Source organism: Aulonocara sp. 'chitande type north' Nkhata Bay, linkage group LG20 (genome assembly GCF_057382095.1).
Source record: "Aulonocara sp. 'chitande type north' Nkhata Bay isolate Kocher_YH1m ecotype deep benthic linkage group LG20, A_spYH_male_GT1.1, whole genome shotgun sequence".
In the NCBI taxonomy this organism is placed as follows: domain Eukaryota; kingdom Metazoa; phylum Chordata; class Actinopteri; order Cichliformes; family Cichlidae; genus Aulonocara; species Aulonocara sp. 'chitande type north' Nkhata Bay.
Genome location: NC_141363.1, coordinates 24,356,180 through 24,383,434, shown reverse-complemented (window position 1 = coordinate 24,383,434; position 27,255 = coordinate 24,356,180). Strand labels below are relative to the sequence as shown.

Here is a 27,255-nt window from a genome sequence, read left to right as displayed (position 1 = left end):
TTTTTTTTTTGGGGGGGGGGGGGGGGGGGGGGGGTTCTCTTGTGACCTCCTGGATGAGTCGTCAATGTGGTTTTGGAGTAATTTAGGTACACTGGCCAATTCAGACCTGCTGGAGGACCTGGTGAGCATTTATGTTTTGATGCATGCTCAATCATCCAGATATCATCCAGAAATCTCAGAAAGTTTATTCTGTTCATCTGGACGTAGCATTTTTGGATCTACTAAATAATTTTTAAAGAATTCTAGAGGATTATGTTTTTAACTCAGTATGGATACCTGTCTTCAGTGACATTAGAGTGTAACACTGGATACAAAATGAATGGAACCACTATTTTGATGTGTGAGGTAAATGGTCAGTGGTCACCTTGGCTTCTTACGTGTATACCTAAGTCATAAGTTAAAATAATTATTTGCATGTACTGAACTGATTCGAATCGTGATCTCTTTCCTTGAAGTGCAACTTCACCTCCAATTCTTAGCCTAACTCCTCCTGCTGCATATTTCTGAATGCTAAAAAGCAGCTGTAGGAAGACTAAGGGTTCCTGGCTAGCACAAAGATGAATGGAGAGTAATGCTGAATGTCATTTTACCTCTACTCCGAGGTTTCTTTTGAAGTAGATGATTTTTCCATTGCAATATTTCGTCATATGCTAGAAAAACATGTTGGTTGCAAGTTGTAATAATTCAAGCTTTTGACTAACTGCTCAAAGCTGGAGCTCGCAGGCTTGTGCTTTCTTTCTGTCTGTCATTTATTTAATTCATGGACCATGGAAGCTAATTCTTAAATTCTTGCTTTATTTGTTTAATTGTATCATTATATTTCAATAATGTAAAGAAATTATTCAATTATTTACCACACACTGAAAAGATTAAAAGGAGATGATTATCTTTACCCTATAACCACAGATAAACACTCAAATTTTTTAACACTCCCATTTCTAAATCAATAACATAAGTAAATTTGATATTATGCATGTTTCTGTTGGTGCCTCTCGCCCTAAGACAGCTGTGATCGGCTCCTGCCTTTCTCACATTGAGCTGCAGATGATTCTGCTGGCACCACATGACAAAGGAGTCAACCACAGCTCGGTACCTGGCTTCATCATCCCCAGGGATGCATCCAACCGCCACAGAGACATCAGAAAACTTCTGAAGATGGCGGTCTCTGTGTAGGGGCTGAGGTCTGTGGTGCAGATGGTGAAGAGGAAAGAGTTAGAGGATGGTACCTGTGTTGCTGATCACCTTGACAATATTGAAGATGCACATATTTGGGTCTACCTAATAAACAATCCAGGACACAAGATTCTGGAGTCCCACACAAATCCCACACAAGTTGTGTGGCACAGGCTTTGAGGACATGGAGAGTCACCCTGTCTGGTCCAGCAGACTTGCCTGAGAACATCTTCTGACTTGTCTCTGAATCTGGTCATGAGTGAAAGTAACAGTTTGGGGAGGGGTTTCAATACTTTACCAGGAGGCTGTGTTGCAATGTGGAGAGAGAGTGGCTTGGCTGTGGATTGCAGGCTGACTACAGGTAAGTCATTAGGGGGGTGAACATTTGTTGCAATCTCAAATCTGTTGAAAAACACGTTCAGCTTATTTGCTCTGTCCACACCACCCCCAGCTCACCTGCTGCTGGATGACCTGAATCCAGCAACTGTCCTCATGCCACTCCACGCCTCTATCATGCTGTTCTGCTGGAGTTTCTGCTCCAGCTTTCTCCTGTAATTGTCCTTAGCCTTCCTGATCTTTCCCTTCAATAACACCTGAACCATTCACACTTCCTCTCTATTGGTAAGATGAGATCAAGTCTGATCACATAAGACCTTGTATGTGAGGAGAGGTATTTTAAATTTAATTCTGGATGTAACAGGGAACCAATGAAGATAAGCCAATATAGGAGGAATATGCTCTAATATCCCCTGTCAGTATTCTCTTAATGTGTAAAAACTTTATAAAGTTATAGAGTAAATCTGTAAAAAGGAATATAGACACAGTTGATTAAACTTAAACTATCATTTAAGGCTGTTCAACCAACATGTATCTGTATCAGAATTAAAACCCTGTGTTAATCAAAGAGGAAATTATGTGGTTACAGTTGCTCCAAACTCTAAGAACAGTAATTAACTATCCATCCATCCATTCACTTCCGCTTAATTAATTAACTAAACAAAGTGAAATAATACAGCATATTACAAAGTTACAAAATATAACAAAATGCCTCTTATAAATACAAACAGCTCTGATGATAAATATCCCAGCTAAAACTGACGTGCCTCTCTAATTGTATTGACATTTTAATTTTCTCCATAGAGGATTTGCTATTAAAGGTGTGCAATTACTACAATGTGTACGTGTATTTAATAGGTTTTTAATTCCAACTTTGCCTTTATAGTCTCAGTTGGACCAGTCTCCTGGTTAATGGTAGATAAAGTCATTTTGGATAACTGCATTGATATTTTCCTTGTTGTTGAATATGTACCACTACAATACACTCATTTTATGTGAATCCACACAAACTTAAGAGCTTTGTTTCTTTCGTGTATTTCATTACTATGTTATAAAGTTTGCAAACTGTGGTCTAAAGTCTGAAACTTTTGGCTGAAGAAAAAGCACGTCACTGTTTGACCGCGCAACCCACATTAAAACAAACAGAAACCCCAAATAAGCTTTCAGGACAGAACTGGTAGCGGCCACCACTGCGATTCAGACGTAAGGTATGGTATTGTCTGTTTTAACTGTCACTACTATTTATTATTATTATTGTTGTTATTATTATTATTATTTATGGTTGTTTTTTTGTTTGTTTTTACCACCCATGGCATCTTTGGATCAAGGAAGACTGATAGTAGCATACGTGACCTGCGCAAATTCCCAGACATTTTCCGTACCTAATTGCCATTTAGTTCAACATATATGTTGAATGTGCCATCGTGGCCTTCAAGTTATAAAATGTGGAAAGACTTTGGGTTTGTTTTCGGCTGTGACAAAAGGGGAAAAAGGAAGCGAGTATTTTCTGATATTTCATATTTAAAACCTAAACTTGGTTACTGTTAAGGTTTTGGTTTAGCGAACTATATAAACTTGACCGAATGTTTGCACCTCCCACCTGTCTGTTAATTAATTTGTTAGCAGTGACAGATCTTCTTGAATGGAGAACCTTTGTTAGTACCAGCCATCATGACAGAGTAATATCTCTAATTATCTTTCTTGTGTTTGCCTTTGTTTTGTACCAGAAAGGACTCTTGGTTTTAGTTAAACCTGTCAGATCCTGTCATGGCTATTACTGCAGTCCTTCTGCTGAGCAGTCTTGGCTTTTTGGCAATTACTGCTCAAGGTGAGTGGATTAGCTTGAGAAACACAGCATGGTGTTTCGTCTTAAAATTCTGTTCTCTTTTTTGTCTGTATCTTTTTTCTTTCTCTCTTTCTTTTCCCAAGTACAGCTCAAAACTGTCCCAGACCTCCTAAAGGAGAAAATATGGATTTAAAGGGCAATGACATTCTTCTAACTAGTTTCCCAGATGGGACCACAGTTACTTTTGCCTGTAATATTGGATATGAGTCTGCAGGAGGGTCCCCACGTATTACTTGTACTGCTGGAAGTTGGAGCTCTCTGGGGTTGAAATGCCAAAGTAAATATTAACAATTGATTTTAAATTCAAATTCCTTATTGCAGCTGTACTTCACAGCCAGTTTAAGCACATGAGAATGGGTGTCTGGTAGAATTTACTCCCCATCCTGGAAACATTCTTAAAATTGTTGTTTAAAAAAAATCTCGACCTCTAGAAAAATACTCACATGAACATGTTACATAAGCAGTACACTTTCTTTGTGGAATTAATTATACATAATATCATCTAAAATTTTCTAAAGAACCAATTTAATCCTCATCTTTCCTATTTCAGGGAAGAACTGTTTCTCTGTGGAAGACGTTCAAGATGGACAGATTGAATATCGTCCTGGGACTGAATTTGGTGATAAAGCAGTGCTCATTTGTAACATTGGGTTAGTAATACGATGTTAGCTCTAATAAAAAGTGTTAAGATAATTAATTTTTTGATTGAAGTTAGTAGTATCATGTTAAATCACTAAAATGTTGCAATTCCATGTCTTAAAAAAACAAAAACTTGCTGTTCTGTGTCATGTGAAATAAAATTTCTAAACCAACCTTTTTCCCTCGAATCAGGTATATGCCAGTTGGTGGAGGAGAACTCACTTGTGGAAGCCAAGGGTGGATGGGCAGGTTGCCTGTATGTGAAGGTTGGTTGTCTTGTCGTAATACAAGTCACATACACGTAGACATTGAGGGCTAGCAGGAGGGACCATGCGCTTACCTGCCGCTCTCTGGCAGGTACCTCCATGCCCTCCTGGGTTTTAAATGCACCTTAGAACACACATGCATCAACACTACAATGAGTGGGTGGAGGGAGGTTTGGAGTCTTCTCTCACCCCCATTCTCTGCGACCTGCTGGAGCGGGGGGGGGGGGGGGGGCTAGGAGGAGGAGTTGGCCGTCCGACTGCGGTCTGGAGTGTGGGGCCTCCCTGCTGCTGCGGAGTCGGGGCGGTCTGCCTCCCCCCAACGCAGGGAAAAGGGTAACACCACCTGGGTCTGGGTGCAGTTCCCCCCTCCAGGGGCAAGGGTACCTAGACCCGGTTTGTAGAGTACGCTTGGGGAGTGTGATCGTGTATACAGCGTCTCTTTATGTCTGTCTCCACATTGGTTGAGTGTGGAGTAAGTGCATATGAGAGCATGAGGGTGGGAATGGATGTTTGTATCTGTGTGTGCCTGTATTTCTGTGTCTATATGTCAGGTTGGGTGTCAGGCGCCACCTCTCTGGAGACATCTTAGGCCCTCCAAGGTTTGGAGGCCTATCTCCCCCTACCACCACTTCCCTGCCAGTGGCGGACTCCCTCAGACATCGGTGCGTTGGTGGTTCTTTGTGTCCGGGGATGGGCGTCCAGGTACACACCGGCTCACTCCTTGGCGGCCGCTTATCGGGGCCTGGAGCCTGGGGCTCGCTCGGGCCACTTCGGAGGTGGGGTGCCCCCGGCCTCTCGGCCTGGGGCTCGGTCACTCAGGCGTGGCTGGCTGCCGGCGGAGCTCACGGGCGCGTCACTGCAACTCCCCCTGGCTTCTGCTCCGCGGCTGCTGAGTGAGCCCTCATCTGGGACTCTCCTCAGCTCTTTCTGGGACAGTGGCGCGGCTGCCCCTCTGTTGGTCTTCCTTGGTCTCTTGTGTTCTGGGGGCCTCTGGATGTCTGGAGTTTTGATCTCCTCCATACCTGCTTCATGCCCTGGAGGACGGGGCTGTGGCCCCCCCACACCCTCTAGCAGATCATTACATGAAGGAACCCACAAACTACACCCTTTTTGGCTCCTACCTCAAAGCACACTGTGTTCTGTTGATCTTATGTGCTGCACAATAATGTTTAATATTTAGTATTTACTATCATATTCCCATATATCATTGTGATGTTGTTTATTCTATTACTCTTGTTCTCTTCTGCTTGTTTTCTTTTTTCTTTCTCAGCAGGTGATCCAGGTGATTGATATATGCATTTTTTTCTTTTTTTCTCTGCCCGTTCTGTTGGTTTTTGTCTTTTGCCCTTCTCCCCCGTCCCTCTTCTCAGCTGTTTCTCTTTCCCTCTTTCTTTCTCCCCTTCTTTCCCCCAGTCAAGTCTGTCCCATATTCAGTAAGTGAAAATAAAATAAACAATAAAAGGTGAATCAAATGGACCATTACGGCAAGGCTGGGATGGTCAATTTGGTAAAGTAAGTCCGTTGGGCATCTTTCTTTGCCTTTAGACAACAATTCTGATGGCAAAAGAGCCAAACGGGACAGGCAAAAAAAAAAAAAAAAAAAAAGTAATACAAGTCACACCCCTGATTAAAAGCTCACTGCTTGTTTTCATTCTGATAGATTTGTATTTTTATTTTCCAGTGACACAATGTGAATCACCCCCTGTAGTACAAGATGGCTCTTTCAGTCCAAATAAAGATCTCTATGAATATAATGAAGTTATACAGTACACCTGTAAAAAGGATTATACAGTTGTTGGATCACGACAGTCGTATTGTTCGGATGATGGAACATTCAAACCTGAGCCTCCAAAATGTATCAGTAAGTGTCTTGAGTTATTTTCAATAACTTATTTTGTTTTTTCTTGTGTAGTATAAATTAGGCTAATACATACTGTGGAAAAGGTCATTTTTGACAACTGCACCAATGTCTACTTTCTTTCCCTGCAGAGGTTGAATGTGAAGATCCAGAGATTTCATTTGGACAGTTGAGTAGCGGTGCTCGACCTCCATATGGATACTTGTCTACAGTCACATTACAGTGTAACGCTGGATACACAATGATTGGATCCGCTACTGTGACGTGTGAGCTAAATGGTCAGTGGTCACCTGGACTTCCTCGGTGTATTCGTAAGTCAAAAATTAAAATAATTATTTGTAAGTGCTGAGCTCAAGCATGATCTCTTTGCTCTAAGTGCAACTTCAACCCCAATTCTGAGCCTAAGTCCTCCTGCTGCATATTTATGAAAAGTGCAAAAAAGGCAGGTAAATGAAGACTACGGGGTCCTGGCCAGTGATTTTCAGCAAAAAGTGGAGAGTATTGCTGAATGGCACTTTACCTCTACTATGAGCATGAATATATGCATGGATCTTGGCAGCTAATATTTTATTTCTTGCATCATTATATTTCAGTAATGTAAAGACACTTATTGAATTACAGCATTAAATTAAAGGACTGACAACAGAAGATTTTTACCATATTTACATAGATCATTACTCAGCGTTTTTTTGAGTGCATGTCCAGTGATAGCTTTGAATTAAAAACTGTTTTTCTCACTGTAGGGACGACACCAGGAACCATTCTTTTTATTTATAAGCAAACATCAGGTTTGGCTTAAACATTGCTTTCAAAGCAGAAATTATGTGGTCAAAGTTGCTCCAAGACTCTAAGTACAGTAACTAACTAAACTAAGTGAAATAATACAGCATATTACAAGGTTATAAAATATAACAAAATTGCTCTAATAAATACAAATAGCTCTAATTCTAATTATCTCAGCATATTACACAAAATATATAGCTAAAACTGACGTGCCTCTCTAAGCATATCTAATCATATCATTTAATTTTCTCTGTAGATGATTTGGTATTAAAGGTGTGCAATTACTACAATGTGTATGTGAATTTAATATGTATTTTTAAATTCCAACTTTGCCTTTATAGCCTCAATTGGACCAGTCTCCTGGTTAATGATAGATAAGGTCATTTTGGATAACTGTATTGATATACAGTTTCCTTTTTGTTTCCCACAAGTTGAATATGAAGAGTCCAAATGATGAATAGAATGAGGATTTTTAACCTCTGAAGATATAGTTGTCGTCAGCAATGTTAAAGTGTGAACCTAGATACATAATCAATGCAAACCTTACCGTGACATAAAAACGTTACTGGTCACCTGGACTTCCTTAATGTATACGCATGTTATGAATTAAAATTGCTTAAGTATATGTAGCTTCACTTCTCAATTGTTGTTAAAATTTGTATTAAATACCTCAGGAGGTTGCTAGCATAATATAGAGATAATTTTGGACAATTCTAGTAATTTCCATTCTGTGAATGTGAAAATCCTGTGATTCGATATGACTGAATAATGGTCTCCTCCTGTCTGTGGTCTTATTTCAGGGAAGATCTGGATAAGTTAAGAAAGGCCCGTGTACCTAGATATACAATATGATATAAAAGGTTTGGCTACGTGGAGTGTCACAAAAGTCATCATATTTTGTTTTAATTTGATTTCACATTGCTGCATGTGAATGATCATATAATGTTCACTTTTATGTTTAGAAAACACTATTTGATAAACAGTTTCCACAAGTTTTTGAACATTTCTTTTTGCTTATAATCACCTGGTTTCATGTTAATATGAAATCACTCTTTTTTAAGTCTCAGTTTTAAACTTCAGGATAAATCCATTAAATAAATTTGAATCGCTGCGTGCTTGCCAAGTAATTGTGAACAGGGGTCATGTGGAGGTCATACAAAAATGACCTGACATGTGAAAGACACATTTAAAGTATTAAGTTAATTTGTAAGGAGGTATTAAGTTAATTTGTAAGTTTAAATGTCCATTTACACTTATGATTAAAGTTTGTATTTAAATACATTTGATTCCAGACAGTTTAGTACGAGTTGCACTTTCTCTTCTGTAGGTTGTTTTAAATGTAAAAACAAATGTAAATAAATAAATAAAATAATCCTCTGAAGTTTTTGTATTTTTTTTTTCAAGTGTGGTTGATGTCATTTAAAGGAATGTTTGGAAAAACATTTGGAAAAAGCAGGAATTGTGAATGGTGAATAAACAGACCAAAGTACAGCAGGAAGTTTATTTCCTCACATTGATTCAGTCCGCCCTGTTTTGTAATGCGTCACCCTGTTTGAATGTATTGGGCACTGTAATTTACAACACAAAATGTTTTCACAAGTATGTCACAAGTAGTATGCATGGCTTACAAAAGAGGGCCAGAGCTTTTCAAGGACAGTAAAGAACAGCCTGCACTTTCATATTGTCTTAAAGGTGTATGTGTCTTTTTATATACAGGTCTCGTGCTGTGTCCTATTAATACTGCTTTAAGAAGGGAAAACTGCATATTTATGTGAAGTATGGAACAACAGAGTAATAAGGAAGTGTTGGGTTTATGGTGGGTGGGGCTCATAAACTTGTGCGTATTATGTTCAGAAAAGACAGAACAAAAAACAAAAAAACGGTTATAGCATACAAACTAATTTCAGAAATACAGCGGTTTCAACTAATTTAGTTTTTCTTCCTGGTGCTACATTTACTAAGTAAAATGGATGGAAGTACAACAACCCTCATTTGGCTTATTGGTAGCACTACAAGTACTACACTCGTTTTATGTGAATCCACACAAACTTAAGAGCTTTGTTTCTTTCGTTTATTTCATTATTATGTTATAAAGTACGCGAGCTGTAATCTAAGGCTAAGACTTATGAAGAACAGGCACGTCACTGTTTGACCGCGCCTACTTCCGAGAAGGAGACGCAGCCCACATTAAAACAAGCAGAAACCCGAAATAACCTTTCAGAGCAGGACTGTTAGCGGTCATCATTGTTGGCGTTCAGACGTAAGGTATGGTGTCGTTTGTTTTAACCGTCCGTAACAACCGAAAAAACAAAAACAAAGCGTCGACCCCATAACAGTGCTATATTATTGTATTTATCCGTCGTTGCTGCTAAGTTAGCTAACAATTAGCTAGCTAACGCAGCCGAAGGCGATTTAACAGTTTATGGATTTTGACCAAATTGCAGACATTCAGATGGAATCAGCATTTTTTTTAATCTTTCAGTGACATCTTCTTAACCCCCTGTAAGCTAAATTACGCGATTATTAATGTGCTGTGTTACCACTCACGGTATCTTTGGCTCCAGGAAGACCGAGAGTAGCATACGTGACCTGCGAGAATTCACGGCCATTTTTTTCCCCGTACCTACCTGTCATTTAGTTTAACAAATGTTGATCGGCCAGCCGAAGCTATCGTGGCCTTCAAGTTGTATAATATGGAAAGACTTTAGGTTTGTTTTCTGCCGCGACAAAGGGAGAGGGGAGGCAGTATTTTCAAATATTTCATTTTTAAAACCTAAACTTGGTTACTGTTAAGGTTTTGGTTTAGCGAAATATATAAACATTACCGAAGACCGAATGTTTGCACCTGCTACCTTCCGCTAGTTAATGTGTTAGCAGTGACAGACCTGATTCAATGGAGAGCCTTGTTAGTACCAGCTATCATGACCAAGTAATATCTCTGATTGTCTTTCTTGTGTTTGCCTTTGTTTTGTACCAGAAAGGGCTCTTGGTTTTAGTTAACCTGTCAGATCTGTCATGGGTATTACTGCAGTCCTTCTGCTGAGCAGTCTTGGCTTTCTGGCAATTACTGCTCAAGGTGAGTGCAGTCCGGATTAGCTTGAGACACGGTAAACACAGCATGGTGTTTTTCTTGGGTTACCCTGTTCTTAAAATTATGTTCTCTCTTTTTTGTCTGTATGTTTTTTCTTTTTTTCTTTTCCCATGTACAGCTCAAAACTGTCCCAGACCTCCTAAAGGAGAAAATATGGATTTAAAGGGCAATGACATTCTTCTAACTAGTTTCCCAGATGGGACCACAGTTACTTTTGCCTGTAATATTGGATATGAGTCTGCAGGAGGGTCCCCACGTATTACTTGTACTGCTGGAAGTTGGAGCTCTCTGGGGTTGAAATGCCAACGTGAATATTAAAACTTGATTTGATATTCAAATTCCTTATTGCAGCTGCATTTCACAGCCAGTTTAAGCACATAAACATGTTACATAAATAGTAGACTATATTTGTTGAGATTACACATAATGTTATAAAAACAAGTTCCAATATAACCTTCTTTTTCTTGTTTCAGGGAAGAACTGTGGCCCTGTGGAGGAAGTTGAAAATGGACAGATTGAATATCGTCCTGGGTCTGAATTTGGTGATAAAGCAGTGCTCATTTGTAACCCCGGGTTAGTAATCAGAATCAGAATACTTTATTGATCCCTGGGGGAAATTATTTTTTGTTACAGTGCTCCATTATAAACCAACATTAAGACAAGACAGACAATACACTAACTAAGAATAGTACTATATATATATATATATATATATATATATATATATATATATATACACACACACACACATATATACATACATACATACATACATAAGTCACTCATAAATAAATAGCTGAACAAGAAACATGTGTAGCTGTAGCAGCAAACAGTGTGTTAAGTGGATGAGTTGTACAGGGAGATGGCCACAGGCAGGAAAGATTTCCTGTGTCGTTCAGTGGTGCTTTTCGGTAATCTCAGTCTCTCACTGAACGTGCTCCTGTGACTGACCAGCATGTCATGGAGTGGGTGGGAGGTGTTATCCAACATTGTCTTTATCTTGGACAGCATCCGCCTCTCCGACACCACCTTGAGGGAGTCCAGCTCCATCCCCACAACATTGCTGGCCTTACGGATTAGTTTATTGAGTCTGTTGGCATCTGCGACCCTCAGCCTGCTCCCAAATGCTCCCAAAATACAATGCTAGCTCTAATAAACAGTGTTTAGATAATTAGTTTTTAGATTGAATTTAGTAGTAGCATATTAAATCACTAAAATGTTGCAATTCCATGTCTTAAAAAAACAAAAACTTGCTGTTCTGTGTCATGTGAAATCAAATCTCTAAACTAACCTTTTCCCCTCGAATCAGTCATATGCCAGTTGGTGGAGGAGAACTCACTTGTGGAAACCAAGGGTGGATAGGCAGGTTGCCTGTATGTGAAGGTTGGTTGTCTTGTCGTAACACAAGTCACACCCCTGATTAAAAGCTCACTGTTTGTTTTCATTCTGATAGATTTGTATTTTTATTTTCCAGTGACACAATGTGAATCACCACCTGTTGTACAGGATGGCACTTTCACTCCAATTAAAGAACTCTATGAATATAAAGACGTTATAGTGTACACCTGTAAAAGCGGCTATACACTTGTTGGATCAAGACAGTTGGATTGTTCGGATGATGGAACATTCAAGCCTGAGCCTCCAAAATGTATCAGTAAGTGTTTTGAATTTTTTTTTCAATAATTTGTTTTGTTTTTCTTGTGTAGTATAAATTAGGCTAATACATATTATGGAAAGATCATTTTTGACAACTGCACTAATGTCTTTCTTTCCCTGTAGAGGTTGAATGTGGGGAACCAGAGATTTCGTTTGGACAGTGGAGTAGCGGTGCTCGGCCTCCATATGGATACTTGTCTACAGTCACATTACAGTGTAACACTGGATACAAAATGATTGGATCCGCGACTGTGATGTGTGGGCTAAATAGTCAGTGGTCGCCTGGACTTCCTCGGTGTATTCGTAAGTCAAAAATTAAAATATCTATTTGCATGTACTGAGTTCAATCGGATCATCTCTTTGCTCTAAGTGCAACTTCACCCGCAATTCTGAGCATAACTCCTCCTAATGATAATTTTTGATAAATGCTGAATGGCAGTTTACCTCTCCTATGAGGTTTCTTTTGAATCTCGTCATATGCTAGCAAAACATGTTGGTTGCAAGGTGTTATAATTCAAGCTTTTAGTTACCTGCTCAAAGCTGGAGCTTGCTGACTTGTGCTGTCTTTCTTTTCCTCATTCATTCAATGCATGGATTTTGGCAGCTAACTCTTGATTTCTTGCATTATTATATTTCAATAATGTAAAGAAAATATCCAGTTACATGATTAAATTAAAGCATTTACGAAAGATTATTCTTTCCATTTCAGATCATTGCTCAGCATTTTTTAAAAGAAATAATCAGTAACATACATAAAGCTAATATTATGCATGAACTGTTCCTGTTGGGAAAATTTTATTCAACTTTTCCAGTTTGTAACTGATACCCTGGCTTTGGGTAATGACCACATGATTTACTAGGGATGCACTGATCTGATTTGTGGATATTGGTTCAATTGGCATCTAGTGGCAGAACTATTATAGCATGAAGGATGATCACCTAATCAAAGCCACAGCAGTTTAGAGGCATATCATGCCAGCTTCACCAATTGCTTTTCTTTGTATGCTTTCAAAGTGCAAAGTTGCTGAAAGTGAACTGAGAAGATCGGACTGTTTTGCTCGATTGTTTTTACGCTCTGTTTGGTATCATATGAATTAAGAGCCAGAGGGACATTGGTTTGGTTTGACACACACAAAAAAAAAAGATGGAGATATATATTGAACCGTTCAATACAGTGCTTTCGGTTCGGTACGCATATGTATCGAACAATACAAAATATTAAATTTATTTTATCAACTTTCCTTCTGACGGTGCTGTCTGTGTTGAGCGCTCAGTGGATCTGCGCTCGACAGTAGTTGCAGGAGGTGAGCTGGCTTCAAACAAATGATGAAAGCACAGAGATGTGGTGCAGAATGTGCCGTGAAAATTTAGTAAATGACAAATTAAAAAGGCATGAACATTTTTTTTTGTATCGAAAAAATATCGAACCGCGACACCAAAGTATCGAACCGAACCGTGAATTTTGTGTATCGTTGCACCCCTAATACCTATCTCACCAAATACCTAGAGTTACTCTGTATCAGATCTCAACTGGTAAAAGCATGATGAGTGCTCCCTCTATTAAGTGTGTCCAATACTAGCTTTGAATTAAAAAGTAGGGTTGGATTTAAAAAAAAAAAAAAGATTTTCCCTTTTCAAAATAATTTAAGTTTGAATAATGTGATATCTATTCACTGAATCAATTTTTAAATATAAATTTATTTTTTCAGAAATGCCAGAATCTCAGGTTAAAGCTCACAAAATTATTTCAACAACTGACAAACAGTTAAAACAACAAATGAGGGCAGGTAAAACTTAACTCAACCAGCAGCAAAAGAAGATCCAAACGACGTTTCATGTTTGAAAAACATCATCATGAATTCTCTCTTACTTTTGCTGTTTTGCTTCCACCATGATAAAATCACACTTACTGCACAGCTCTCTCTCCTTGTGTACTTTAAGACCAGTTTCCCATCAAAAATCTGTTTTCTCCAGTTTTTTGCTGGCTTATTACGCACTTGTCTACTGTTGTGTACAGTGCTGCTGGCCGCTGTCTTTTGTTTTTCAAAAATTACCTCCAACAAGAGAGCCTAATTTCTGTTCTTCAATACTGACGAAATGTAAACTTTTACAAATGATGCCAAATCGTAAAACACGTACCAGTATTTTTAATAAAACCTCTGTAACTTTGCTCTGCTTCAATTCAGAAGCATCAGGTAATGTTAATCTGCTGATTCATGGTTTTCTTCCGTTTTTGATCTACTGCAGAATATTTTTAAGGAGGTTATCTGCTATGAAGTGCCAGGCCAGGAAAATCTCCTTCATATTTTTGTGTTTTATCCTCTGTTACTTTAACACAAAGGCATCTGCTTTGATGCTTACACCTCTGATGAAATCTCATAAGTGTCAGTTTTGTTTTTATACAGAGATATAAAAGTATGGATATGTACTGATAAATGATCAGAAGTATAATATTTCTGACTGTGTCAAAATTGAATCAAATCAGAACCTTGCGAACCAGAATCAAATCAGTTATAGAAATTGAAATCGATATCCAACCCTACTTAAAAAGCTGTATTTGTCACTTTGGGGACAACACCAGGAACCATTCTTATCTATAAGGGAACATCCAGTTCAGGTTAAACATTGCTTCTGTAATTTTGTGAAATAAAATCTGCCCAGTAAATGTTTTTAGTATTTGATTCTTAATCCTAAGCCTCTTTTAATTTATTGCTGTATTTATAATAAATGGCATATCAGTTTATCTGATGTGTTTGAGAGGCCAAACAGGGAAAGCATTGATTTCATTGGAACTTTTAACTCACTTGGTTAGGAATAGTTTTACTTCCTACAAACACAAGGTCTTGTCATGTCAAGCTTGAAATATCTATAAAGCTGCGGTTGCTTGCATGTTTCCATTGTGTTGTTTTAGCTACCTAGCTGTCCTCCTAGAACATCAACACGCTGCTGCTGTAAACAATGCAGACTTAAACTGAATGATCTTTAGCAATAGCCTAAAAATTGCCAAACTGTAGTTTGGCAATTGATCAGCTTGTTGTCGCAGATATGCAATCAAAAACTATTCCAGGCTTTTGAGTGAGGATCAGACCGATGTCCCAGTCAAATAGTTACATCTCTAGTTGGGATTTTACACATCCCTGCTGACTGACTTTTTGTTCCTGCAGCAAACCCCACAACAACTACCACGACAACTACCACTACAACCACTACCACTACTAACCCTTCTACCCCAAAGAAACCAACAGGTACAGTTCAATTTAAAGCTCGTAAAGAACACAGATGAAAGAACTATTTTTGCTCAGTGATGAAATAATATGAAATGTGGTTACTTTTACACATGTAGTACATGTGCAGCTCTCTAAATACATTCCGCATAGTGTGTGTGTGTGTGTGTGTGTGTGTGTGTGTGTGTGTGTGATGTCAGTTTCATATCCTGAAAGTACAGTGGGGCAAAAAAGTATTTAGTCAGCCACCGATTGTGCAAGTTCCCCCACTTAAAATGATGACAGAGGTCAGTAATTTGCACCAGAGGTACACTTCAACTGTGAGAGACAGAATGTGAAAAAAAATCCATGAATTCACACGGTAGGATTTGTAAAGAATTTATTCGTAAATTAGGGTGGAAAATAAGTATTTGGTCACCTCAAACAAGGAAAATCTCTGGCTCTCACAGACCTGTAACGTCTTCTGTAAGAAGCTTTTCTGTCCCCCACTCGTTACCTGTATGAATGGCACCTGTTTGAACTCATCATCTGTATAAAAGACACCTGTCCACAGCCTCAAACAGTCAGACTCCAAACTCCGCCATGGCCAAGACCAAAGAGCTTTCGAAGGACACCAGGAAAAGTATTGTAGACCTGCACCAGACTGGGAAGAGTGAATCTACAATAGGCAAGCAGCTTGGTGTGAAAAAATCAACTGTGGGAGCAATCATCAGAAAATGGAAGACATACAAGACCACTGATAATCTCCCTCGATCTGGGGCTCCACGCAAGATCTCATCCCGTGGGGTCGAAATGATCATGAGAACGGTGAGCAAAGATCCCAGAACCACACGGGGGGACCTGGTGAATGAGCTGCAGAGAGCTGGGACCAAAGTAACAAAGGTCACCATCAGTAACACACTACAACGGCAGGGAATCAAATCCCGCAGTGCCAGACGTGTTCCGCTGCTGAAGCCAGTGCATGTCCAGGCCCGTCTGAAGTTTGCCAGAGAGCACATGGATGATACAGCAGAGGATTGGGAGAATGTCATGTGGTCAGATGAAACCAAAGTAGAACTTTTTGGAATAAACTCAACTCGTCGTGTTTGGAGGAAGAAGAATACTGAGTTGCATCCCAAGAACACCCTACCTACTGTGAAGCATGGGGGTGGAAACATCATGCTATGGGGCTGTTTTTCTGCCAAGGGGACAGGACGACTGATCCGTGTTAAGGACAGAATGAATGGGGCCATGTATCGTGAGATTTTGAGCCAAAACCTCTTTCCATCAGTGAGAACTTTGAAGATGAAACGAGGCTGGGTCTTCCAACATGACAATGATCCAAAACACACCGCCCGGGCAACAAAGGAGTGGCTCTGTAAGAAGCATTTGAAAGTCCTGGAGTGGCCTAGCCAGTCTCCAGACCTCAACCCCATAGAAAATCTGTGGCGGGAGTTGAAAGTCCGTGTTGCTCGGCGACAGCCCCAAAACATCACTGCTCTCGAGAAGATCTGCATGGAGGAATGGGCCAAAATACCAGCTACTGTGTGTGCAAACCTGGTAAAGACCTATAGTGAACGTTTGACCTCTGTTATTGCCAACAAAGGTTATGTTACAAAGTATTGAGTTGTATTTTTGTTATTGACCAAATACTTATTTTCCACCCTGATTTATGAATAAATTCTTTACAAATCCTACCATGTGGATTCATGGATTTTTTTTTTTTTTTTTTTTTTTTTTTCACATTCTGTCTCTCACAGTTGAAGTGTACCTCTGGTGCAAATTACTGACAATCGGTGGCTGACTAAATACTTTTTTGCCCCACCTGTAGATGTAATAAAAAATTTAAAGAAACAATTTCAAAGTATACTTTTGATGAACCAGAAGGATGCAGTTCACAGGGATTGAAAGAGATTTTTCAGTGTGCTCATGGGTCAGTTGTATAATCAGTTTAGGAATTTTGCTGTCTCTTCCTTTGGTTTTAATTGGTCTTTGTCTTTTTTTACCTTAACCTCCAGTGGACAATGGAAGTGGCAGTTCTAAAGGTTTAGTCATTGGCATTGTGGGTAAGTTTGAAATTCATCTTTTTATAGTAGATCATGAATGTAAAAACATGAGGTTGACCCAAAAAGATCATGTTTATATTTCAGCATGCTTATCATATTTTTTATGATACACATTCAGAACATACCCGTAATAAGTATTAAATGGCAGTACTTTAATGTAATATAGTCTTTTTTTTTCCTTTCTTTTATTTAATATTAGGGTTTTTTGTTTGTTCGCTTTTATTTACCTTGACTGTACATTTAAAAAAAAAAAAAAAAAAAAAAAAAAATATTGGTTGGCCATTGGGTCAACTTGATGGTTACACTAATTATTATATAGTGTTATCAATCCGGTCTTTAAGTCTGACGTCATTAGCCATGTCTGGGCTCTGGAATCTGATCTAAATTCTTTCATCTGTAATTAAATGATCACTGTGGCTGCTCTGTCAGGTGTAACAATTAAGTTTAACACCCAGGCATCCGTGAAAACATAATTTTTGATATTTAACAGAGTTAGAAGTTAGCAGGGAGTGAGCTTGCTAGCTTCCATCTAAATATAATATACCATGTTCTGACTGAGAGATTTATGAAACAAATTCAAACGTACAGCTCTGTTATCACTTCCGACATAAATGAAGATGGAAAGTTACTGAAGTTTGGCTAGCTGTATATAATGATGTGCTATGTGATTGCTAGGACTACACAGCTATGTTAGCATAAAATAAACAGTAAAGCTGGAGGGCGAATGCTAATGAACGGAGGACTTTTTCTCCACTCGATAAAAGTTAATGTGAGGGTTCCCAATGGTTAGGGGCAAATGCACTCGGACGGCAGGATACTGTAAACGGACCAAACGTCTGTCAGGAGAACCACAGAGATAATCCATTCATAATACGAGGTTAGTCATTAATATACTGCTGCATGGGCTGGGCTGTAGTTAAATCGTAAGGGTTTAAAAACTGAACTTTAAAATGATTAGCGATAATAAAAACTGAGAGAAGCCAACAGTGATCACTGACTGTTTTTAGGGGGTTGGGATTAAATAGAACAAGATACAAAGCATTAGAACATGTTAAAAACACCACAGCCTTATTAAATGCAGACTACTTTGGGAACGGAAGCAGAATTCATCATGTCATCACTTAAAGACCAGATATACAATGGTGGTAAACCATTAAGTGTAGGATGTCCTGCAGCTGCAGCAAATGGAAAGTTAAACAAGACGCAAAAGTTTTTTAAAGTAAAAACGGATGATAGCTCTGTAAACCAGTGTGGTTCTGCACTAATGTGATTTATAATAACTGTAGTTATGCCACACTAGTGGCCTATTACTTGCGTTAACAACTATAATATGTTCTGCACAGTCCAAAGTGGCTCATATTTCAGTAAAATTGGAAATAACAGAAGAATATAGTCTCTCTTTAAAAAAAAAAATAAAAAAAAAAATAACGAGAATTCTTTAACTTGGTTTGTTTCATTGACTGTCTTCTCACTTGAAGACTATTTGCCTGGTCTGATTTTGTTTTGCCCCTTCTTTTGTTAAATACTACTCAAATATTTTGCCAGGATTATCCTCCTTTAAAATTGTATCATCAGCGTAGCAGTCTCCCATATTCTTGTTTAATTATTACTTACTTTTGTGGCCATACTGACATCTAATAGGTTGTCCAGTCAATAAGCTTTTTTTTATTTTTATTTTTTTATTTTCTTCAATTTTTTATTTTCGCATTAATTTCCCCCCCTCTCCCCCATAAAAGTTGTGGTCATCGGAGCCCTGGCCGGCGGCTTTGGAGGCTTTATGTGGTACAAGAAAAACAGCAAAAAGGGAAAGCGGTAAAATTGTGTTTTATTAAACTTTGCTGACTAACCCTCGAAAAAGCTTTGTCCTTTGTGTTGTTTGCTTCTCAGGCTACCCATTAGTTTTCCAGCTTTTCTTTCTATCCAAGCTTTCTATAATCTTAGTGTTGCATGCTGAAACTTTGTGCTTGTTGTAAGGCTTCCTGGATAATGAATTTCTCTACTACAGTGTCATTTTATGTAGCATGTAGTGTTTTAAAATATTGAATGATGAGGTGAGTAGTGGTTTAAATTGTGTTGTTACATACAATATTTTATACATGTTGATTCACTGCTGTGAATGCCATGACAGGAATTTTGTTTCATTTGCATTAGCTTATGGCTTATGTACCACAGCTAATTCTTAAATTTTAAGGCTGTGAATATGGTCAAAGAAATACATCTGATTTGTAATATTTTAAAGAGAAGAAAACTTTTTATTGACTAAATTTATCTGTAAAATAGGAAGTGTGTGTGTCATACCAGTGACACATTTCCAGAGAAGTGTTGTATGAAATTCGGTGGCTTTCCTGTTGTGGACTTCAGTCTTACACTTAGGTGTTTCTCCTTGATTGCTTGGGAGGGTGAAGAAGTGGAAGTGGTGTCAACAGTGGAGTTTTATTTAGTACTGCCTTGTCATTTTACATAGATTACTACTTGTAGGTATTCTCATATTATATATTTACTGAAACTGAATAAGTCTTTCAGTTAAGTAATGATGTCATCATTTTGCCAGTCTCTGCTGTGTGTGCGTGTGTGCGCACGTGCGTGTGGGCGGGCGGTAGAAATGTGTGGTAGAAAGGGACTTGGCAAAGGGTATCAGGAGGTGAAGTAGACACGCATACATATAGTGAAATCTATAGTGGAGGAAAGACCTTGCTCAAATAGTGCTGACATCAAAACACAGTAGTCTCTCTTTGCGTTGAAATGGGGCATAGTAGGAACTTAAACACTTATTTTTGGGGGAAATGCAATACTTCATATGAAGTTGTATTCAAATATTTATCATGTATTGGGGATGCACAGCGTTCAATTTGCTTTTAGGATCCATAATGTCTGCCATGAACTTGTAAAAATGAGGAGATTGTTAGTCAGTAAATGTTGTGGATGTTTTTGTTTTTTTTGTTGTTTTTTAAATAAATGTGACAAGGGAGCATTTGGTGGTGGCATAATTATATCCTGCTGCACAATCTTATCACTCTTTGTATTTATAAGAGAAATATAAAGAGCCCAAATAGTATGTAGGCATTGTTTACATAGTATATTGTAATCTCTTTAGTTGCATGAAAGATTTTAATTACATTTTGGAACATTGATATTAATTCACTTTTTATTTTAGCTTTAATTTGAGTCTTTAAAAAAAGCCAAATGGGTTGTTATTGATAAAAATTTATTTATCTGCTGACAGGAATGAACAGGTAATATTTTGTATCTCATCAAACAAATTTGGCTGTTTTGACTATAAGAGGTGAAAGAGTAGCTGCCGGCACGGGTGCTGCTTGTGTGGGGTGGTCCTTGTGGATGAGTGGTATGTAGGCATGTGGTGGTTTCTGTGGACTTCTTCATTCCATGTAGCTTTCTGTTTGCCTGTTGTACATAATCAATAATGTTGACCAGTCATTACTGGATTACAGCGCTCGAAGAGGCAATACTGACAAAGATGCTACAAATGTTGGAGAGGAAGTAGCACTCTCGGTAAGATGATGGATCTTGAAGAACACTTGAGCTAATTTAAGTAAAACAAACAAAAACGAGATTAATGTGATAATGTAGATATACACGTCATATAATTTCACTCATGTCCATAATGTATGTTCAGTGATGGTCTTTTTTTCTTTTTCTACCTTGGCTGAACTTGTGAAACAACTGTTTTAGTACTCAAACATTTTTTTTCCCTTTCTCTACAGGTTTGCTGGGGGTTTTAGACTTTTCAAAAAAGTATATAATTACTCTTATTTTTTTACTGAATTTTATTTATTTTTTCAGTAAGCATGACAGCCTGGATATTCCACAACTACTTGCTGTGAAAACCGCTTCCTAAGAAGAATGCCAAAGGACCAGTCTTTGAATGTACATGCCCTCTGTGTACATGCATTTGCCCGAAGTTTCTGAGCACCTCTCTTAAAATTGGATTCCGAAGACCAAGAAACATCAGTGGATTGGGACATGTTATGCTTCGAGTGGCTTTTTGTTTTCTGATCATAACAAAGAAACTGATAAATATTTAGCGGAGAAGCTTCAATTCTATGTTGAATTTATCTGTTGCACTGAAGTAAAGGAACACAGCTTGACTATTGTAGCTCATTTACAGATGGTCTAAAATGAGCAAAATTGGCACACAATGTCTGTAACTACTCTTGTGAATTTCATAAATGTTAACCCAGTTGTTGGGTTTCCAAACCTGCCTGCAGTGTTTAGTCTTAAATAATGTCAGCACCTTGTTTTTTTTTGTTTTTTTTTAAATTTGCCAATGTAAGTTTGAGGATATGTGAAGACACTTCAATCATCCAGGAAAGGAAATCCCAAAAAGTTGTTTCGGTTCATCTGGACTCGTCTTTAGTCTCAACTGACTGCAGGTTTCCCAGATCTTACAAACCTAAAGTCAGCTGGGACTGAAGAAGTGAATGAAATGTTTCTCCCACTGGACATGCTACGATGAACAGAAACAACTTTTTGGGATTGAGTTTCAAGGTTTCATTGACAAGGGGGAGGAAAAAAAAAAAGTCATAAACTTGTATTTTATGTCTTTTTGTTTTGTTTTTTAAATTGTCTTTTGACTACTTGCTGTTCAGGACATGAAGATGAATATTTTGAGTATTAGCTCAATTGCCTTGCTTAATATTTATTATTAAAATAAAAGAATCTGATTTTTAAGTTGGAACAAAATTTATAATAAAATCAATGACAACATTGCTGTGTGCTAAGCTCCTCTTGATAATGTTAATGTACACACACACACACACACGCTTTTACAGATTTATAAATGGATTAATAAATTCTAAATAAGTAGATTGTTGCTACTCAACGATACAAAAGTATTGAACCGCCACTAATTTTTTCATATGTTGCATTTTTAAAATAAATCTAAACATTCAAGTATGCTTGGAAATACAACATGTATTCAGTCTGTGCTTTTTGAAGAGCTTTTATTGCATGGTGGAACATAATGTGATGATACTTTGGGTTCAGAATTTTATCAGTTTTCCACACCACTCAATGAAATGCAGCTCCAAATTATGACAAAGCCTCCACCCTGTTTTACAAATGACTTGCAGTCACTCTACCTCTCTATTAACCACCTTTATACACATCAATAACAATATTGATAGCTAAAATATCTAAATTTGGATTCATCACTGTATTAGACCTTTTGTTAGTGATTTTCAGTTGAGTTCTTGTGTAATTTAGTGTTCCTCACACAGAATGGCTTCCTGACTGCCACCATTGCACTGAGACGATGGCTCGTCAATGAACAGCAGAGGCCTGACCCTTTTTTTGGTCCTCCAATTCTTCAGTTGTTTAAGGGTATATTGATATATCACGTTGTTGGGGCAGAAATGCTTTTTTTCACCAGTCAAACTGTGTTAGCTCTGGTATGTTCCACAGATAAAACTGAAATGTGAACTTTTTTTTTTCCTGTGACAGGCTGCCTATTGAAAGAAAAATACCAATTTTGTCTTATGTGTTGGTACTACACTGGTTTTGATCTCTTGAGTTTCACCTCAAGGTGCCTCTTGTATACTTTGGATAATACGTCAGTTTTAAGTGGTTTAACAAATGAGAAAAGTATTTTCTATTTAATTATAAACATCCTAATTATGTCCTGGATTTTAACTATTTAACAATAAAAAAAAGAAACATCACAAAAAACAGTTAAGGTCATGAAAATTAATTGAGATTTAGGAATTCAATGATGCATCCACTGCGTCCCCTGACCCTTGTTTACTTGGTATTGGATCGATACCAAAGTATGCAGTATTGCACACCACTACTCTAGAGTTCCAATGTTGTACCTTAGCATTTTAAAAGACTAAAATCTTAGTGTGGTCATTCTGAGAAACAAATTTTAAGTGGGAACACGATAACAGGACAATGATGAGGCACAGCTACAGACTGCAAGAAAAATGTCGAAAAGAAGCTTTCAGCTGTTATTCTGTCATGAGAATATAATCCTGCTTAGCTGTTGTGGAAACATCTTGACAATAAGGTATGTAAGAAGTGCCCATTAAAAAATTCCAACTTGTGGCTCCTTGCTTCAAGTTGTGAAATTTCTCATCAATAAATACCACAGCGTTGTTGTCTCAAAGCAAAACCATTTCTGGTTTGAACCTCCTGCTTATCTAATACTTTTTTTGTGTGAGGCTTTTAATGTTCTCCAATGTTGCAACATCCCACCGTGCTGACATTCTTTTGGTGTTTCCAAAGAAACTGTAAATGTGAATGGTTAGTCAGGTGGTGCAATAGTGAACTATCCAGGTTGCACACTCCCTCTCGTTTCTCTGTGACTCTAAACTGGATAAGCAGTTAAGAAAGTGGGTGGATGGAAGTTAAAGGTTTCATTCAAAATCTGGGATCTTCTGGGTGACCCAAAACTTTTGAGTTGTATACCCCGAAAGACTCTTAAAAAAAATAAAATAAACATATCAATGTCTATAGATTCTACAAAGGCCATTTAAAAAAAACCCAAAAAGCGGACCACTTCGTTGCAAAATCCTCCTCAAGGTAAGATGAGATCTGTCCTTCACTGTAACCGATTTCAAATGGTGCTAGAAACAGAAGCAGACTCTGAACACCGAAAGAAATCGGTCAACCTTGGAAAGAGGACAAAAAGCAGAAGCTGGCAAACGTCAGTGTAGACCAGAAGTTTGTAGTTCTGCGAGTGGTACTCCATCTTCCAGTGGTGACATTTCCATGTTGTACCTTTATCACCGGGCACTTCTTTTGACACCTCACAGCTGGTCATTGAAACTTACTTCCCGCCCCAAGAACACTGATTTCAAATGGTGCTAGATAGATGACAATACTCTAAGCCACCATCTGAAACCAGCTTCCAAAGGGGGAACCTCTGATGAAAGGCCGTCTTCTTTGGTGTAAAATTCAGCAGAATCTAGAACAGCCAGAAACATAAATTCAGTTTTAGTAGAAAACAGTGGAAAATAATAATTTAACATGGAAAAAGTTTACCAACAGATGTTTTTTCTTTTCACTATGAATTGGATTTAATATGAGCAAGCACTATGCACAACTTTGATAAAGTGGATGCGAGGAATATTTCACTAGAGCTGAAATGAAAAGATGAATGAAAGAACAAAGAAGCGGCACTGAGGCTGCATCTGATACACACATAGCTTCATATCTGCGTGTTCTGTAATTAACACGGAGCATAGGACAGATACGCTAGATGTGAAGTTCTCGCTGATATGGGAGTAAGTTGGGAGACAGCCTAGATTTAGAAGTCTGCAACAATATTCTTATATTGCATTAAAAATTGTCATAAAGTTCAGACAAACTGGGATACTCAACACATCCTTTTAAGATGACTTATTTTCACTGACACTGGATTAATTACTCTAAGATGACATATTTTCATCTGGTACCTAAAATGTTATTTAATATAGAAACAGGAGTCACACTCAGGAGGCAATGCTCACAGAACAGTTGGTAGCTCTGTGAATATAATGCTCTGTTCGCAGAAGCGAATTATGCGTTAACTAAACACCCACAAGAAAATGACACAACATCCATGGCATTTAATCACAAAAGAGTCGCACACTGGATGTGGGAAAGTCGACTTCAGCAAGATCACGCTGAAAGGAGCATTCAGAGGCTGTGTCATGTTAAGTCTTGGATTTAGAGGCTTTAACTTTTGTAAATAGAACAGTTCATTTTTAAAACAATGCTACGTCGGTGTCTCATGCTAATTCATGCCAGTGAAACAGTAAAAGGCACCGTCTCATATCTTGTTTCTAAATGGAAGAAGATGACAGTCCAAGGCAAGCTGAGGGACGTTAAGCGTGATCAACTATATGATGGTTTTGCTCGGGTTTGTACACACAAAGTAAGTTCGATTTGCTGACCTTGTTCAGAAATCGAAGAGAAGGGAAGCAGATAAAGAGAGAGAGATGAAATGAAAAGCACTGAGAAAGCACCAGAACACCTCTCCGTCTCAATCTATTTCTCTCTAACACGCCCACGCGGCTGATCTGCTACTTGATCCAAGCTTCGTGGATGTGTGATGGGCCAAAAAAGAACAGATACACAGAAAATCCTGCCACTGTACTGTATGTCTTTAACACACGGGCTCACCTGCAGCTCTATGCAAACAGACCTTGACAAATCCTCTTCTCTCGGTTGCTCAAAAGAATAGAGAGGATGATTGTATGCTGCTCTCCAGCCACTAAAAGAGAAAAGCAGGGAAGTAGCAGTCAATCGCAGACAATGCGAGCTGTGACGCAGAAACACGGCTATGAGACACTGGGAGGGTGGGGCAGCGACAGGTAGTGGCCAGTTCACCGACTTTGTGCCTCAACAAAGTACATAACCACCCAATCCTTTCTACGATCCTTGTTCTTTTTCTATTTTTGCTCTCTGCATGCAAATGAAATGGATTTTGCTTTAAAACTGCGAAAACACTCTCTGCCCTAATTCCTCCATCTTTACAAAGACAACTCCCACAAATACTACTTAGTCTTTAAACTGATTAAAGACCAAATCAGGGAGCCCTAGCATGAGCCTCAAAATATCAACTTTGATTTTCACAATGGGAGGAAGGACAAAATCCCCACGGCATTTACGAGCCCTTATCAGGCTTCAGACTGACCAAGCAAAACCATTTTGTTTGTTTGTTGCGGTTGGTTGTGTGTGAGGAAGAATACGGCTATGTGTGCGAGTGTGTTTGCGTGGTAGCCACAGTGACGGCTCTGATCAGAGGGCCTGTCTGTCTGTAGGTGTCTGGTTCCTTCCCCTGGCTGCCTCGACCCAACCCTGTGAGCTTTCTTTTTCGGGTTGTTTGTTGCTTGTGTGCCACTGGACCTGTTGTGTAATGCTTATAAAAGATTTAAAGGGACAGGAGGCCTTCAGAGAGCAGTTATCGACAGATTCACAGTGGAACTGTGAAGCACCTCGCGAATAACGACGATAAATACCAGTCCATACTTCTCTGGGATTAAAATGCTGGGAGAAAACTGCAGTGAAACATGCATGATAAGTAACATTATTGCTTAGAGCTGTACTTGTCAAAACAAGTATGATCGGTCAATTTTATGCAGTGAACAAATACACGGTATTTTTTGTATCTGACAGTGCTACATTATGCCTTGTGTGGATGGACAGGGGGCACGACACACCACGACCCTTCTCAATATTTTTAACATAGCTGGAACTGAACCTTTAGTGGTGATGCTAGAAATCATGTTCTTCATAATCATCTTTACAAGGGGAACATTTTTAAAAAGCCGTGAGAGTAAAAAGCTTTTTACAGCATCAGCAGGTTTAGAATAGAGAGCGAGGCACAGACGCGACACTGACTCCAGAGGCAGGAGCTGCAATGCAGACCACTGAACAGCCACACGCGCTCTTGCATCACTTCAGAAATGTAGCATAGTGTGGACACTGGACTTCCAGCACAAAGGACCAGAAAACCGCTTTCCTCTGAGGATTTATATAATTGCTGAAGTTGCCATCTGCAGCATATAAGTACTCAGGTATCTGAGCGCCAGGGAGAGCGCTATGCACAAAATACTGATCAGCTCAGTCCATAGTAAACGACAAGGCCTCGTTTAACATTTTATTTCACAGGTCCTACAGTTTCCTTTGATTTTCAAGAAAGTAAAATATATGTCATTCTAAATGAGCAAGGTCCTGTAAGTGAATATGTAATGTGGTTTGAATACCTGAGGAAAAAAAAAGACATAATTCCTTTGATGTACCTCTAGTTTATAAATTCTAATTAAATCTGGTACAGCCTAGAGACTCTGTGCAAAGCACCTCGGAGGCAAAAATACGAAAACATATCTAGAAGCAAGGATAAGGAGAACACAGAATAAATATAACAGCTATCAAATAAACATATTTAAATGGACCTCTGTCGTTTCACACGTTAATAATGTTCATGCCTTAACAAAAGATATGAAAAGAATATTAATTTATATGAAATGAAATGAGAAACTTCTATGGATCCCAGTACCTTCTAATAAATGTGTACATGTTATAAGTTTTTAAAGATCTGAAATTCATATAACCTGTAAAACACGGTGCAAACAAGGCCCATAAGAGACAGGGACAGTCAGAAATGTCATTACTGTTTTGATCGTTACGTAACAAAAGAACTACTTGTAAAAACGCAGCTTTAAACAACTGATTTATCAACTGCCACTTTCCTAACTCTTTGGAACAATACAAAATCATATAAACATATAAGCTAAGGTTGTATCCATGGAAAAGTGTTTCTGCAACAGCAAAACAAAACAAAACAAAAAAAAAAAGAGCCCTCCCCAATCAGTTAGGTATTGAACTCCAGCTACT

At 38.4% G+C, this 27,255-nt stretch overlaps 2 protein-coding genes across 14 annotated transcripts; both read left to right on the top strand.

Moving 5' to 3' along the window:
• The first annotated feature begins 2,654 nt into the window (after positions 1-2,654).
• Positions 2,655-8,263, top strand: LOC147305666 (membrane cofactor protein-like). 2 transcript variants are annotated; one of them, XM_086278778.1, is made up of 8 exons: positions 2,655-2,717; positions 3,237-3,337; positions 3,444-3,632; positions 3,906-4,005; positions 4,187-4,260; positions 5,942-6,121; positions 6,250-6,429; positions 7,702-8,257. In XM_086278778.1, exons 2-8 carry the CDS (start codon positions 3,277-3,279, stop codon positions 7,719-7,721), a joined length of 804 nt encoding a protein of 267 aa, XP_086134904.1. In that variant the 5' UTR covers positions 2,655-2,717; positions 3,237-3,276; the 3' UTR covers positions 7,722-8,257. The 2 variants fall into 2 exon arrangements, with proteins under 2 accessions (XP_086134904.1, XP_086134903.1); XM_086278777.1 differs by having other exon boundaries at positions 6,250-8,263.
• Positions 8,264-9,016: 753 nt separating this feature from the next.
• LOC147305665 (membrane cofactor protein-like) lies at positions 9,017-21,642 on the top strand. 12 transcript variants are annotated; one of them, XM_086278765.1, is made up of 12 exons: positions 9,017-9,166; positions 9,879-9,977; positions 10,111-10,299; positions 10,466-10,565; positions 11,302-11,375; positions 11,467-11,646; positions 11,772-11,951; positions 14,813-14,893; positions 16,870-16,917; positions 18,654-18,729; positions 20,367-20,427; positions 20,719-21,642. In XM_086278765.1, exons 2-12 carry the CDS (start codon positions 9,917-9,919, stop codon positions 20,719-20,721), a joined length of 1,053 nt encoding a protein of 350 aa, XP_086134891.1. In that variant the 5' UTR covers positions 9,017-9,166; positions 9,879-9,916; the 3' UTR covers positions 20,722-21,642. The 12 variants fall into 12 exon arrangements, with proteins under 12 accessions (XP_086134891.1, XP_086134890.1, XP_086134893.1 ...); XM_086278764.1 differs by having other exon boundaries at positions 20,640-21,642; XM_086278767.1 differs by lacking the exon at positions 14,813-14,893 and having other exon boundaries at positions 20,640-21,642.
• The last annotated feature ends 5,613 nt before the right edge of the window (positions 21,643-27,255 follow it).